The following is a 13804-nucleotide window of genomic DNA, read 5'->3' as shown; positions in this document are numbered from 1 at the left end:
GTGGACGCCGCGGGGAATGACAGCCTGGGACACGGTAGGACCGCCTCATAGCGCCGTGCCACCCCAGCCACACCCCAACAACGGCCCAACTACCGCAGCAGTGTCCCAAGGCCAGACAGCAGTGCCCCAAGGCCAGAAATGCTACTTCTGTGGCCAGGCAAAACACCCCAGAGCGCGCTGCCCGGCGAAAAACGCGATCTGCTCGGGCTGCGGGAAGAAGGGACACTACGCTAGCGTCTGCAGGGCCAAAGCCACCCCGAACCCCAGCAGCGCCGCGTGTGGGCCATGCGGGCCGCCATCTTGGACCTCCCCGGCAATGTGCGAATCACCGGTACAGCAGCCATTTTGGACGCCTCCAGCCACATGGGGATCATGGACGCCACCATCTTGGACGACAGCCGGGACGCAGCAGGCCCCCGACACCGCCTCATCTGATACCCGCAGCGACACACCGACCCCTACGCTGGCATCCGTTACACTGGACCAAGCGAGACCGCACCAACTGGCCAGTTCCACAATGGACATTAAGGTAAATGGTCACGATACAATCTGCCTTTTTGACTCTGGGAGCACGGAGAGCTTCATCCACCCCGACACGGTGTGGCGTTGCTCTCTCCCAGTCCTGCCTGCGCAACAGCGGATTTCTATGGCCTCCGAGTCCCAGTCGGCGGACATCGGCGGCTACTGCGTGGTGACACTCGTAGTAGACGGGACCGTGTACGATCATTTTAAACTTCTGGTCCTGCCTGACCTCTGCGCTGCCGTCCTGCTGGGGTTAGATTTTCAGTGCCACCTTAAAAGTGTTACGATGGCGTACGGTGGACCCCTACCCCCACTCACAGTCCGCAGCCAGCAGCTTCCAAATTGCCCGCCGCGCACCAGGTGCAACCTCTCCACACTCAGAGTCACCCCCCCACCACTGTTTGCTAACCTCACCCCCGACTGTAAGCCCATCGCCACAAAGAGCAGGCGATACAGTGCCGGGGACAGGGTTTTCATTAAAACCGAAGTGGAGCGGCTCCTGAAAGAAGGGATTATTGAGGGCAGCACCAGCCCCTGGCGAGCCCAGGTTGTGGTCGTTAAGACCGGCGAGAAGCAGCGCCTGGTCATCGACTACAGCCAGACAATAAATCGCTACACCCTGCTGGACGCCTACCCACTCCCCCGTATAGCTGATATGGTCAACCAGATCGCGCAGTACCGCGTCTTCTCGACCATTGACCTGAAATCAGCGTACCACCAGCTCCCCATCCGCCCTGAGGACCGCCAGTACACTGCCTTTGAGGCAAACGGCCGCCTCTATCACTTCCTTAGGGTTCCCTTTGGCGTCACCAACGGGGTCTCCGTCTTCCAAAGGGAGATGGACCGGATGGTAGATCAAAATGCGTTGCAGGCCACTTTCCCATATCTGGACAATGTGACCATCTGCGGCCGTGACTTGCAGGACCATGACGCAAACCTCGAAAAATTCCTCCGCACCGCCCAACTCCTAAACCTGACATATAACAAGGAGAAGTGCATATTCCGCACAAACCGCCTCGCCATCCTTGGCTGTGTTGTGGAACACGGAGTCATCGGCCCCGACCCCGACCGGATGCGTCCCCTTATGGAACTTCCACTGCCCCACTGCCTCAAGGCCCTGAAGAGGTGCCTAGGGTTTTTCTCCTATTACGCCCAGTGGGTCCCCTACTATGCGGACAAGGCCCGTCCGCTGATCAAGTCCACCTCTTTTCCCTTGACGGCAGAGGCCCGCTTAGCCTTCCACCGTATCAAGGAGGACATTGCCAAAGCCACCATGCACGCAGTGGACGAATCCATCCCCTTCCAGGTGGAAAGCGACGCGTCCGACTTTGCCCTGGCCGCTACCCTCAATCAGGCGGGGAGACCCGTGGCCTTCTTTTCACGAACCCTCCAAGGCCCGGAGACCAGACACTCCGCTGTTGAGAAGGAGGCCCAGGCGATTGTGGAGGCTGTGCGTCATTGGAGGCACTACCTGGCCGGAAAACGATTTACCCTGCTCACTGACCAGCGTTCAGTTGCTTTTATGTTTAACAACAAGCAGAGGGGCAAAATCAAAAATGACAAGATCTTGAGGTGGAGAATCGAACTTTCCACCTACAACTACGAGATCTTGTACCGGCCCAGGAAGCTAAATGAACCCCCGGATGCGCTATCGCGTGGCACCTGCGCCAGCGCGCAGATCGATAGACTACGGGCCCTCCACAATGACCTCTGCCACCCGGGGGTCACCAGGTTCTTCCACCTCATCAAGGCCCGCAACCTGCCTTACTCTATTGAGGAGGTCAGGACCATGACCAGGAACTGCCAAGTCTGCGCTGAGTGCAAACCGCACTTTTATAGACCAGACAGGGCCCACCTGATAAAAGCCACTCGCCCCTTCGAGCGCCTGAGCGTTGATTTTAAAGGGCCTCTCCCCTCCTCCGACCGCAATGTGTACTTCCTCAATATTATTGAGGAGTACTCCCGTTTGCCTTCCCCTGCCCGGACATGACCAGTGCCACGGTCATTAAATGTCTGAACAACCTCTTCACCCTGTTCGTCTTCCCCAGCTATATCCATAGCGACCGGGGCTCATCGTTTATGAGCGACGAACTCCGTCAGTACCTGCTAACTAGGGGTATTGCCACAAGCAGGACCACCAGTTACAACCCCCGGGGGAACGGACAGGTGGAAAGAGAAAATGCGACAGTTTGGAAGGCCGTCCTGCTAGCCTTAAAGTCTAGGGGCCTTCCAACCTCCCGCTGGCAGGATGTGCTCCCCGATGCGCTCCACTCTATTCGGTCACTGCTCTGCACTGCCACTAACGCCACCCCTCATGAGAAAATGTTTGTCTTCCCAAGGAAGTCCACATCGGGGACATCGCTACCGCCATGGCTGACGTCCCCAGGGCCGGTCCTACTGAGAAGACACGTGAGGACCCATAAAACGGACCCCCTGGTCGAGAGGGTCGACCTCCTCCACGCCAACCCCCAGTATGCTTACATCGCATACCCGGACGGGCGGGAGGACACAGTCTCCATAAGAGACCTTGCACCCTCGGGGGCCGCAGTAACCCACTACCCACTACCACCCCCCCCCACGATCCGATATCCAGCCCCAGCAGACGGCAGGCCTGGGCCCCGCGACCCGCTCGACATCTACGAGGACGACACGCCTGTGCCACAGCCTACGCTGGACTCGACGCCGGAAGCTTCACTACCCCTGCCGTTGCCACGCCGATCACAGCGGCAGACAAGACCTCCGGAGAGACTCCAATACACTAACTTTTAATACACTTCACCCCGCCGGACTCAATTTTAAACAAGGGGTGAATGTGGTAAACCACTGTTTGTATTCCTGTTTGTATTCCACTGTGTACATGCCTGGACATGCCTCGGCTGACTCCTCCCACAGGTCCTAGTATAAAAGGTGACTGCTCCCCAGCCCTTTGTATCCTGGACCGGTCGACCACTCGAGGCAGACCTCCATTCTGTTGTTAATAAAAGCCTTTAGTTACTCTTCTAACTCTCAGTCTTTTATGAGTAATTGATAGCGCATCACCCAGAATAAATTTCACACTAGGAACAACTAAAATTGAACAAACCACTAACTACACATACTTGGGCTTAAAAATCAGCTCTACGGGAAATTTTCATCTGGCTGTGAATGAACTGAAAGAGAAAGCTAGAAGGGCTTTCTATGCCATTAAAAAATCAATCCAAATAGAAATCCCAATTAGCATTTGGCTCAAAAAATTTTAATCAGTAATTGAACCAATTGCACTCTATGGCAGTGAGGTGTGGGGACCGCTAACACAAGAAGAATTTGCAAAATGGGACAAACACCCAATTGAGATCCTACATGCAGAATTCTGTAAAAGTATCCTCCGGACTCAAAGGAAAACCATAAACAATGCATGCAGGGCAGAACTAGGCCAATATCCATTAATAATTACTATCCAAAAAAGAGCCACCAAATTTTGGAAACACCTAAAAATGAGCAACCCCCACTGCTATCATTACGAAGCCCTGAAATGCCAAGAGAGGACCATAAAGAAGAATACCCTCAGTCAACTAGTCCTGGGACTCAGTGAAGTAACTACTAACACTACTAACAATAACCAGCCCCAGGGCAGTGACATCGTAGCACAGAGAATTCGACCCAACACAATTGTCACTAAGCAAAAGGAAAAATACCTGTCATATTGGGCAGAAACAACAAAAACCCAAAACAAACTCAATTGCTACTTGGCCCTAAACAGACAATACAACATGGCTGAATACCTGACCATGGTAAAGGATAGCAAACTGAGAAAAACCTTGACAAGGTAGAGACTTAGTGAACATAGCCTGGCCATCGAAAAAGGCAGACACAGACAGACCCGGCTGCCAAGAGAGGACAGGATATGCTCTCACTGCAGTCAAGGAGCGGTGGAGACAGAGAGGCACTTCCTCACAGCTTGTGAAAAACATCAGGGCATCAGGGAGAATTTCTACCAAAAATTCACAAAAATATGCCCTGAATTCAGAAATTTGAATGACGACCAAAAACTCCCATACCTACTAGGGGAACAGAGAAATTGTGTAACCTTAGCGGCACACTATGTTACAGCTTGCCATAAACAGAGGGACAACCATTAAATCTAAGAAAAGAGTATATACAAATTATACGAATGTATATTTATACACTCGGGGATATATCCGTTTATACACTGTATGGATAGATCTGCGTTTATGTGTTCAACCATAAATGTTTTTCGATGCTTTGGTAACATAACATAAGATGTACCTTGTCATGCCAATAAAGCGATTTGAATTGAATTGAATTGAATTGACAGAGAGAGAGAGACACAGAGAGGGAGAGACACAGAGTGTGAAAATGAAATGGTCTTTTAAAAATATATTAAAAGTGTAGTGACAACATCAGGCCTGTAGAAATCCTGGAATGTCAGTTCTGAGCTGAACCTAACCAGGAATTGACGAGCTGGTGCTAGCCCAGGATGCGGAGGGTTAATCCGAACGCGGTGCAATCACCAGGTACTGATTATTGTTTTGCAAAGTCCACTCGCAGCGACTAATAATAGCCTGATAATGGAGAGCTACGGCGATAGCAAGCAGTGAGATCACACGCACTGGCACGAATCACACACACACTCCACAAGCTCAATTTAACTTCACACATGAGGGGGAAGACTGTGGAGAGCCCAAACCGTCAGTCAGGCAGCACAGCTTCTGGTAGAGGAGAGGACAGTGTCCAACCTAAGATGGTGATGGTGGTTTACACCCATCAGGGAAGGGGGCTGGATGAGAGGACAGCAGGTGTCTTCTCTCTCTCTGTCTCTCTCCTCTGCTGAGGTGCCGAGTCTTGCTTGGATACGGTCCACGTGAACCCCGACAGTGAGGGTCTGTGCAGCGTTCGAACAATCCTCTGCTCAGCCAACGTCCACAGATGTACTTTATGGTGGGGGGGCGGGGGGGGCGGGGGGGTCATAAGAACATAAGAATTAGGAGCAGGAGTCGGCCATTCGGCCCCTCGAGCCTGCTCCGCCATTCAATAAGATCACGGCTGATCTTTGACCGCAACTCCACTTTCCTGCCCGACCCCCATATCCCTTGATTCCGTTAGTGCCCAAAAATCTATCGATCTCGGCCTTGAACACAATCCTGGGGTAGAGAATTCCAAAGATTCACAACCCTCCGAGTGAAGAAATTTCTCCTCATCTCAGACCTAAATAACCAACCCCTTATCCTGAGACTATGCCCCCTGGTTCTAGACTCTCCAGCCAGGGGAAACAACCTGAGCATCTACCCTGTCAGTTCCCCTCAGAATCTTAGATATTTCAATGCGATCATAAGAAGAAATGAGAGCAGGAGTGGGTCATATGACCCCTTGAGCCTGCTCCGCCATTCAATAAGATCATGGCTGGTCATCGACCTCAACTCCAGTTTCCCGCCTGATCCCCATATCCCTTGATTCCCCTAGAGTAAATTAGTTTGGTGGGTTTATGAGCATGTATATTCTGTGGTATGAAAATACTCATCCTTGTGCTGAAATCCCTCCACAGCTTCGTCCCCCGCCCTATCTCTGTAACCTCCTCCAGCCCAAACAATCCTCCGAGATCTCTGCACTCCACCAACTCTGGCAATCCCTCTAAGAATTGTATATGGGTCAGGAGCAGGAACCCGGGCTGATTTCACCCCTCCTTAATCCCAACCCCTCGGGCACTGAGGCCAATTATAGCGCCCCCTACTGTCGACCGAGGCTAGCTGACAATGCAAGCCTTGGACCAAAGCTGGGATCTTCCTGGACTCTATGAACCAGTCCTACACCAATAGTGGGTTTAAGAATCACACTGCCTCACATGCTCCTCATTAATTGAACCTGGGCCAAATACTGAACAGGAATCTGCAAGGAAGAACTATGGAGCCTGAGGGATCTTTAAACCCCCAGGAAGAAGCAGCCAACTACCCACCCCCCCTCCCTTCCCCATCTTCCAAACTCTACTCTGCTGCTCCATTCAGGGTCTGACCAATGACCTTCATCCTTGCTCAGGATTATCAAAGGGGTTTGGCAAAGTTAATCTGGTCAGGTTGTTGACTTTGGAGAAAGGCTTGCATTTCTATAGCACCTTTCCCAGCCTCATAAGGTCCCAAAGCGCTTTACAGCCAATGAAGTACTCTTGCAGTGCAGTCATGGTTGTAACATAGGAAATGTGGCAGCCATTTTTGTGCACAGCAAGCTCCCACAAACAGCATTATGATAACGACCAGGTAATCAAAAACAGCTCATCCAAAGCTCTGCTGCCCAAATCCTATCTAAGTCCAGTTCACTCATTAGCCCTGTACTCACTGACCTACATTGGCAATGCCTCAATTTTAAAATCCATGGCCTCACCCCTCCCTATCTCTGTAACCTCCACCAGCTCTCCAACCCTCCGAGATCTCCAACCCTCCGAGATCTCCGCACTCCTCCAATTCTGGCCTCTTGTGCATCCCCGATTTTAATCACTCCGCCATTGGCGGTCGTGCCTTCAGCCGCCTGGGCCCCGAGCTCTGGAATTCCCTCCCTAAACCTCTCCGCCTCTCTCTCCTCCTTTAAGAGGCTCCTTAAAACCTCCCTCTTTGACCAAGCTTTTGGTCACGTGTCCTAATATCTCAAGTGGCTCGGTGTCAAAGTTTGTTTGATAATCGATCCTGCGAAGCACCTTGGGACGTTTTACTATGTTAAAGGTGCTGTATAAATGTTATTGTTAATTACCAATCGGGAAAGGGTGGGAAGGATTACGAGAGGGGGGGTCAGGAACACCACTTAACTTCCTCCTAAAACAGGAAGCTGGGTTGGATGTGAGTGCACTAGAGAGGGTACAGAGGAGATTTACGAGGATGTTGCCTGGGCAGGGGAATTTTAGCTATGCGGAAAGATTGGATAGGCTGGGGTTGTTTTCTTTGGAACAGAGGAGGCTGAGGGGAGACTTGATTGAGGTGTATAAAATTATGAGGGGCCTGGATAGAGTGGATAGGAAGGACCTGTTTCCCTTAGTGGAGAGATCAATAACCAGGGGGCAGAGATTTGAAGTAATTGGTAGAAGGATTAGAGGGGAGTTTTTTTTAAATCATTCATGGGATGTGGGCGTCGCTGGCAATGCCAGCATTTATTGCCCATTCCTGATTGCTCTTTGATACAACCAAGTGGCTTGCTCGGCCATTTGAGAGGGCAGTTAGGATTCAACCACATTGCTGTGGCTCTGGAATCGCATATTGGCCAGAAAGGCGGCAGGTTTCCTTCTCCGAGGAGAACTTTTTTTTCACCCAGAGGGTGGCGGGGGTCTGGAACTCACTGCCTGAAAGGGTGGGAGAGGCAGAAACCCTCATCACATTTACAAAGTACTTGGATATGCACTTGAAGTGCCGTAACCGACAGGGCTACGGGCCAAGAGCTGGAAAGTGGGATTAGGCTGGAGAGCTCTTTTTCAGCCAGACACGATGGGCCGAATGGCCTCCCGCTGTGCTGTACATTTCTAGGATTCAGCGCTCCCTCTCAGTCCCAGCAAAAGTCAAATCTTAATCCTGAGACAGACACACAAACTTGAAGCTGATCTTCACAACATTAATCACAAACCCTGCCCAGCCGAGGGAACCCATTCACATCGGCAGAAAGAACTCTGCGCCGGTCGGAAGGGAAATGTTTGAGAAGAAACAGAAAGCAAGGCCCGTTGCACACACCCATTGCAGCACTTTGATAAATCCCAGCGGCTCTTTTAAGGGACCGATGTCCAGTTTAAACGCAAGGCGTTTCTGAAATGACAAAGAAAACAGTTTCAATAAAAGGATGAAAGAAATACGCCTCAAAAAATAAAGTTTTTTTAAAAACAAAAAGTTAAAACTTTGCAAACTCCCTGCAGCGTGTCTCTCACCTGAAGTGCGGCCGCTTCCATTCCGTGAAGCTGCAAAACTTATTTTCTTTCTTCCTCTTGTGTGGATCGCAGCTCCTGGCCAGAGAGAGAGAGAGAGTTCAGGGAGACATCAGGGGTCCGAGCACCGCCAATAAACCGTGGACACAGAGCTTCTGAATTCCTGCAACTAACTGAACATCTCCAAAAGCAGTGGCAGCATGTGACTACTAGCAGAAACTGACGCCCAGCAGGGTGTAATCGACCAAAACTCGAGCTCATCTTCCAAATCTCAGAGTCAAATCCAATTTAAAAGGTGGGATATTAAAACCTCTCTATGTGCGGCAAAAAAAACCTTCAAATATCCACACACACCAGGGGATCCCCTGTAAATACTGACACACTCCCGGGGACCCCCTGTAAATACTGACACACCAGGGGATCCCCTATAAATACTGACACACTCCCGGGGACCCCCTGTAAATACTGACACACTCCCGGGGACCCCCTGTAAATACTGACACACTCCCGGGGACCCCCTGTAAATACTGACACACTCCCGGGGACCCCCTGTAAATACTGACACACTCCCGGGGACCCACTGTAAATACTGACACACTCCCGGGGACCCCCTGTAAATACTGACACACCAGGGGATCCCCTATAAATACTGACACACTCCCGGGGACCCCCAGTAAATACTGACACACTCCCGGGGACCCCCTGTAAATACTGACACACTCCCGGGGACCCCATGTAAATACTGACACACTCCCGGAGACCCCCTTGTAAATACTGACACACTCCCGGAGACCCCCTTGTAAATACTGACACACTCCCGGAGACCCCCTTGTAAATACTGACACACTCCCGGGGACCCACTGTAAATACCAACACACTCCCGGGGACCCCCTGTAAATACTGACACACTCCCGGAGACCCTCTGTAAATACCAACACACTCCCAGGGACCCACTGTAAATACCGACACACTCCCGGGGACCCCCTGTAAACACTGACACACTCCCGGGGACCCCTGTAAATACTGACACACTCCCGGGGACCCCCTGTAAATACTGATACACTCCCGGGGACCCCCTGTAAATACTGACACACTCCCGGGGACCCTCGGTAAATACTGACACACTGCTGGGGACCCCTGTAAATACTGACACACTCCCGGTGACCCCCTGTAAATACTGACACAGTCCCGGGGACCCCCTGTAAATACTGACACACTCCCGGGGACCCTTTGTAAATACTGACACACTCCTGGGGACCCCCTGTAAATACCGACACACTCCCAGGGACCCCCTGTAAATACTGATACACTCCCGGGGACCCCCTGTAAACACTGACACACTCCCGGGGACCCACTGTAAATACTGACACACTCCCGAGGACCCCTTGTAAATACTGACACACAGAGCGGGATTAAAGTGAGTATACCTGAACAGAGTGTCTTATTTGGGAATTCAGTGAAGAGGGGGAAGGAGTTGCTGCTTTTTGCCTCCACTACTTGTAGTGCTTTGTGTTACAGGTAGATATTTAATTTCAGTACCCTTAATTTAATCTAGATCAAGTAAGTAGTCAAGAAACTACACTGTAAACTAAGTTACCTAAATACAAAATTTAATTAAATTGAATTAAATAAAACAAGGTCATATAGGGATGGCAGTGCAGGCGGTGTGCCGCAACTGCAGCATGTGGGAGTTTGTGGAGAGCATTGTGATCCCGGACAACCACGTTTGCAGTAAGTGCCTGCATCTTGAGGAACTTCAGCTCAGAGTGTTTGAGCTGGAGTCTGAGGTGCAGACACTGTGGGGCATCAGGGATGGGGAGAGTTACCTGGACACTGTGATCCAGGAGGCAGTCACACCCCTTAGGTTAGGTAGTGGTACAGGTCTGGTTAGTGGTCAGGGACAGGAGGGTGTGACTGCAACTCGGGCAGGTAAGGGGACCCCAGGTGCAGTGCTGGAGGAGCCTCAGCCTTTGCCCCTGTCCAACAGGTATGAGGTTCTTGCTGCCTGTGTGGATGAGGGAAAAGCCTGCAGGATGGATGAGCAGACTGACCATGGCACCATGGTGCTGGAGGCCATTCAAGTGGGGGGGAGTGAAAGGGAATGTAGTTGTGGTAGGGGACAGTATAATCAGGGGGATAGACACTGTTCTCTGCAGCCACGACCGACAGTTCTGAAGGTTCTGCTGCCTGCCCGTTGCCAGGGTTAAAGACATCTCCTCGCAGCTGGAGAAGAACTTGGAGTGGGAGGGGGAGGATCCAGTTGTCGTGGTCTACGTAGGAACCAATGACATAGGTAGAACTAGGAATGAGGTTCTGCTGAGGGAGTTTGAGGAGCTAGGGTCCAAATTAAAAAGCAAAACTTTAAAGTTAATAATCTCTGGATTGTTACCTGAGCCACGTACAAATTGGCATAGGGACAAACAGATTAGCAGTTTAAATGCGTGGCTCAAAGAGTGGTGTGGGAGGAAGGGGTTTCAGTTCATGGGGCACTGGCACCAGTACTGGGGGAAAGAGGGAGCTGTTCCGACGGGACGGGCTCCACTTAAACCAGGCTGGGTCCAGTGTCCTGGCGAATCGAATAACTAGGGCAGTAGACTGGGCTTTAAACTAATGAAGGGGGTGGTCGTGGGACGATTCAGGAAAGAGTAAATTTAAAAGCAGCGAGAGAAATGTCAAGGCTCTAGAGCAGAGTAGAGTTTTGGGTAAAACTAAACAGAGTGGGTCAGGAAGGGACAGAGAGTAACAAAGGGAATAAGGCATCAGTGACTGAGGTGACATCAGGGGAAAAATAGAAATAAGTCAAAGCTAAAGGCACTATATCTGAATGTGCGAAGCATTCGCAACAAAATAGATGAAGTAATAACATAGATAGAAATTAACAGGTTTGATCTAATAGCCATTACGGAGACATGGTTGCAAAGTGGCCAAGGTTGGGAACTTAATATTCTAAGATACTTAACTTATAGAAAGAGATAGGCAAAATGGAAAAGGAGGAGGGGTAGCCCTGATAATAAAGGATGGGATAAAGACAGTAGAAAGGATCTTAGCTCCAAAAATCAAGACGTGGAATCAGTTTGGGTGGAGCTAAGAAGCAGCAAGGGGCAGAAAACATTGGTGGGAGTTGTTTATAGGCCCCCAAATAGTAGTTGTAATGTAGGGCAGAGTATAAATCAGGAAATTAGAGGCGCATGTAACAAGGGTAATACAGTAATCATGGGGGACTTTAATCTACATATAGACTGGGCAAACCAAATTTGTAGTAACAGTGTGGAGGACGAATTCATGGAATGTATGCAAGATAGTTTTCTAGATCAGTATGTTGAGGAACCAACTCGGGAACAGGCTATTTTAGATCTAGTATTGTTGTGGTAAACCACTGTTTGTATTCCTGTTTGTCCTGTTTGTATTCCACTGTGTACATGCCTGGACATGCCTCGGCTGACTCCTCCCACAGGTCCTAGTATAAAGGTGACTGCTCCCCAGCCCTTAGTATCATGGACCGGTCGACCACGCGAGGCAGACCTCCATTCTGTTGTTAATAAAAGCCTTTAGTTACTCTTCTAACTCTCAGTCTTTTATGAGTAATTGATAGCGCATCAATTTTATTAACAACATTTTTATAATGGAGAAGATCCTCACACCAGCATGCCTGGACTTAGATCATCGGGAGGCGGACTCATCCACCAAGTTTACTCACTGGCTTAAGTGTTTCGAAAAATTCCTGACCGCCTCCGAAGCAATCAAATCGGACGAGGACAAACTGGATGTCCTGACCTCCAAAGTGAACCACCGAGTGTACTCGGTCATCCAAGACGCGACCTCGTACGCGGACGCTATCAAGCTCCTCAAGGACCAGTACACGCGCCCAGTGAACGAAGTGTACGCCAGGCACCTCCTGGGGAGTCGTAAACAACAACCTGGGGAATCGACCGTGGAATACCTTCAGGCACTGTCTGTGCTTGGCCGGGCCTGTGGTTGTAAGGATGTAAAGGCCGCCGTGTACACAGAGGAACTTATCCGGGACGCTTTTGTAGCGGGCCACAGATCCAATTACACCCGACAGCGACTGTTGGAGCAGAGTAACCTCGACCTCAACAAGGCCTCTGAACTCGCACTATCGTTGGATGCAGCCTACCAGGGCATGGATGCCTACTCCTCTGCACCGTGGACGCCGCGGGGAATGACAGCCTGGGACACGGTAGGACCGCCTCATAGTGCCGTGCCACCCCAGCCACACCCCAACAACGGCCCAACTACCGCAGCAGTGTCCCAAGGCCAGACAGCAGTGCCCCAAGGCCAGAAATGCTACTTCTGTGGCCAGGCAAAACACCCCAGAGCGCGCTGCCCGGCGAAAAACGCGATCTGCTCGGGCTGCGGGAAGAAGGGACACTACGCTAGCGTCTGCAGGGCCAAAGCCACCCCGAACCCCAGCAGCGCCGCGTGTGGGTCATGCGGGCCGCCATCTTGGACCTCCCCGGCCATGTGCGAATCACCGGTACAGCAGCCATTTTGGACGCCTCCAGCCACATGGGGATCATGGACGCCGCCATCTTGGACGACAGCCGGGACGCAGCAGGCCCCCGACACCGCCTCATCTGATACCCGCAGCGACACACCGACCCCTACGCTGGCATCCGTTACACTGGACCAAGCGAGACCGCACCAACTGGCCAGTTCCACAATGGACATTAAGGTAAATGGTCACGATACAATCTGCCTTTTTGACTCTGGGAGCACGGAGAGCTTCATCCACCCCGACACGGTGCGGCGTTGCTCTCTCCCAGTCCTGCCTGCGCAACAGCGGATTTCTATGGCCTCCGAGTCCCAGTCGGCGGACATCGGCGGCTACTGCGTGGTGACACTCGTAGTAGACGGGACCGTGTACGATCATTTTAAACTTCTGGTCCTGCCTGACCTCTGCGCTGCCGTCCTGCTGGGGTTAGATTTTCAGTGCCACCTTAAAAGTGTTACGATGGCGTACGGTGGACCCCTACCCCCACTCACAGTCCGCAGCCAGCAGCTTCCAAACTGCCCGCCGCGCACCAGGTGCAACCTCTCCACACTCAGAGTCACCCCCCCCCAACTGTTTGCTAACCTCACCCCCGACTGTAAGCCCATCGCCACAAAGAGCAGGCGATACAGTGCCGGGGACAGGGTTTTCATTAAAACCGAAGTGGAGCGGCTCCTGAAAGAAGGGATTATTGAGGGCAGCACCAGCCCCTGGCGAGCCCAGGTTGTGGTCGTTAAGACCGGCGAGAAGCAGCGCCTGGTCATCGACTACAGCCAGACAATAAATCGCTACACCCTGCTGGACGCCTACCCACTCCCCCGTATAGCTGATATGGTCAACCAGATCGCGCAGTACCGCGTCTTCTCGACCATTGACCTGAAATC

At 51.6% G+C, this 13804-nt stretch overlaps 1 protein-coding gene across 1 annotated transcript in view; it reads right to left on the bottom strand.

Annotated features, from left to right (window-relative positions):
• Positions 1-8770, bottom strand: part of LOC147104992 (synaptophysin-like protein 2) — a 28730-nt gene extending 19960 nt beyond the window's left edge. The window contains exons 1-2 of the mRNA XM_086010988.1: positions 8414-8770; positions 8223-8294 (exon numbers count right to left, since the gene is read on the bottom strand). Of these exons, the coding sequence (XP_085867114.1) occupies positions 8223-8294; positions 8414-8434 (93 nt within the window). The 5' untranslated portion in view covers positions 8435-8770. The remainder of the gene's footprint in view (positions 1-8222; positions 8295-8413) is intronic.
• Positions 8771-13804: the final 5034 nt, after the last annotated feature.

The sequence above is a fragment of the Somniosus microcephalus genome, chromosome 18, assembly GCF_052327205.1.
Source record: "Somniosus microcephalus isolate GS21.2 chromosome 18, FLI_Smic_1.0, whole genome shotgun sequence".
Taxonomy (NCBI): domain Eukaryota; kingdom Metazoa; phylum Chordata; class Chondrichthyes; order Squaliformes; family Somniosidae; genus Somniosus; species Somniosus microcephalus.
The sequence above is the reverse complement of the archived record's forward strand: the minus strand, read 5'-3'. Positions and strand labels throughout refer to the sequence as shown.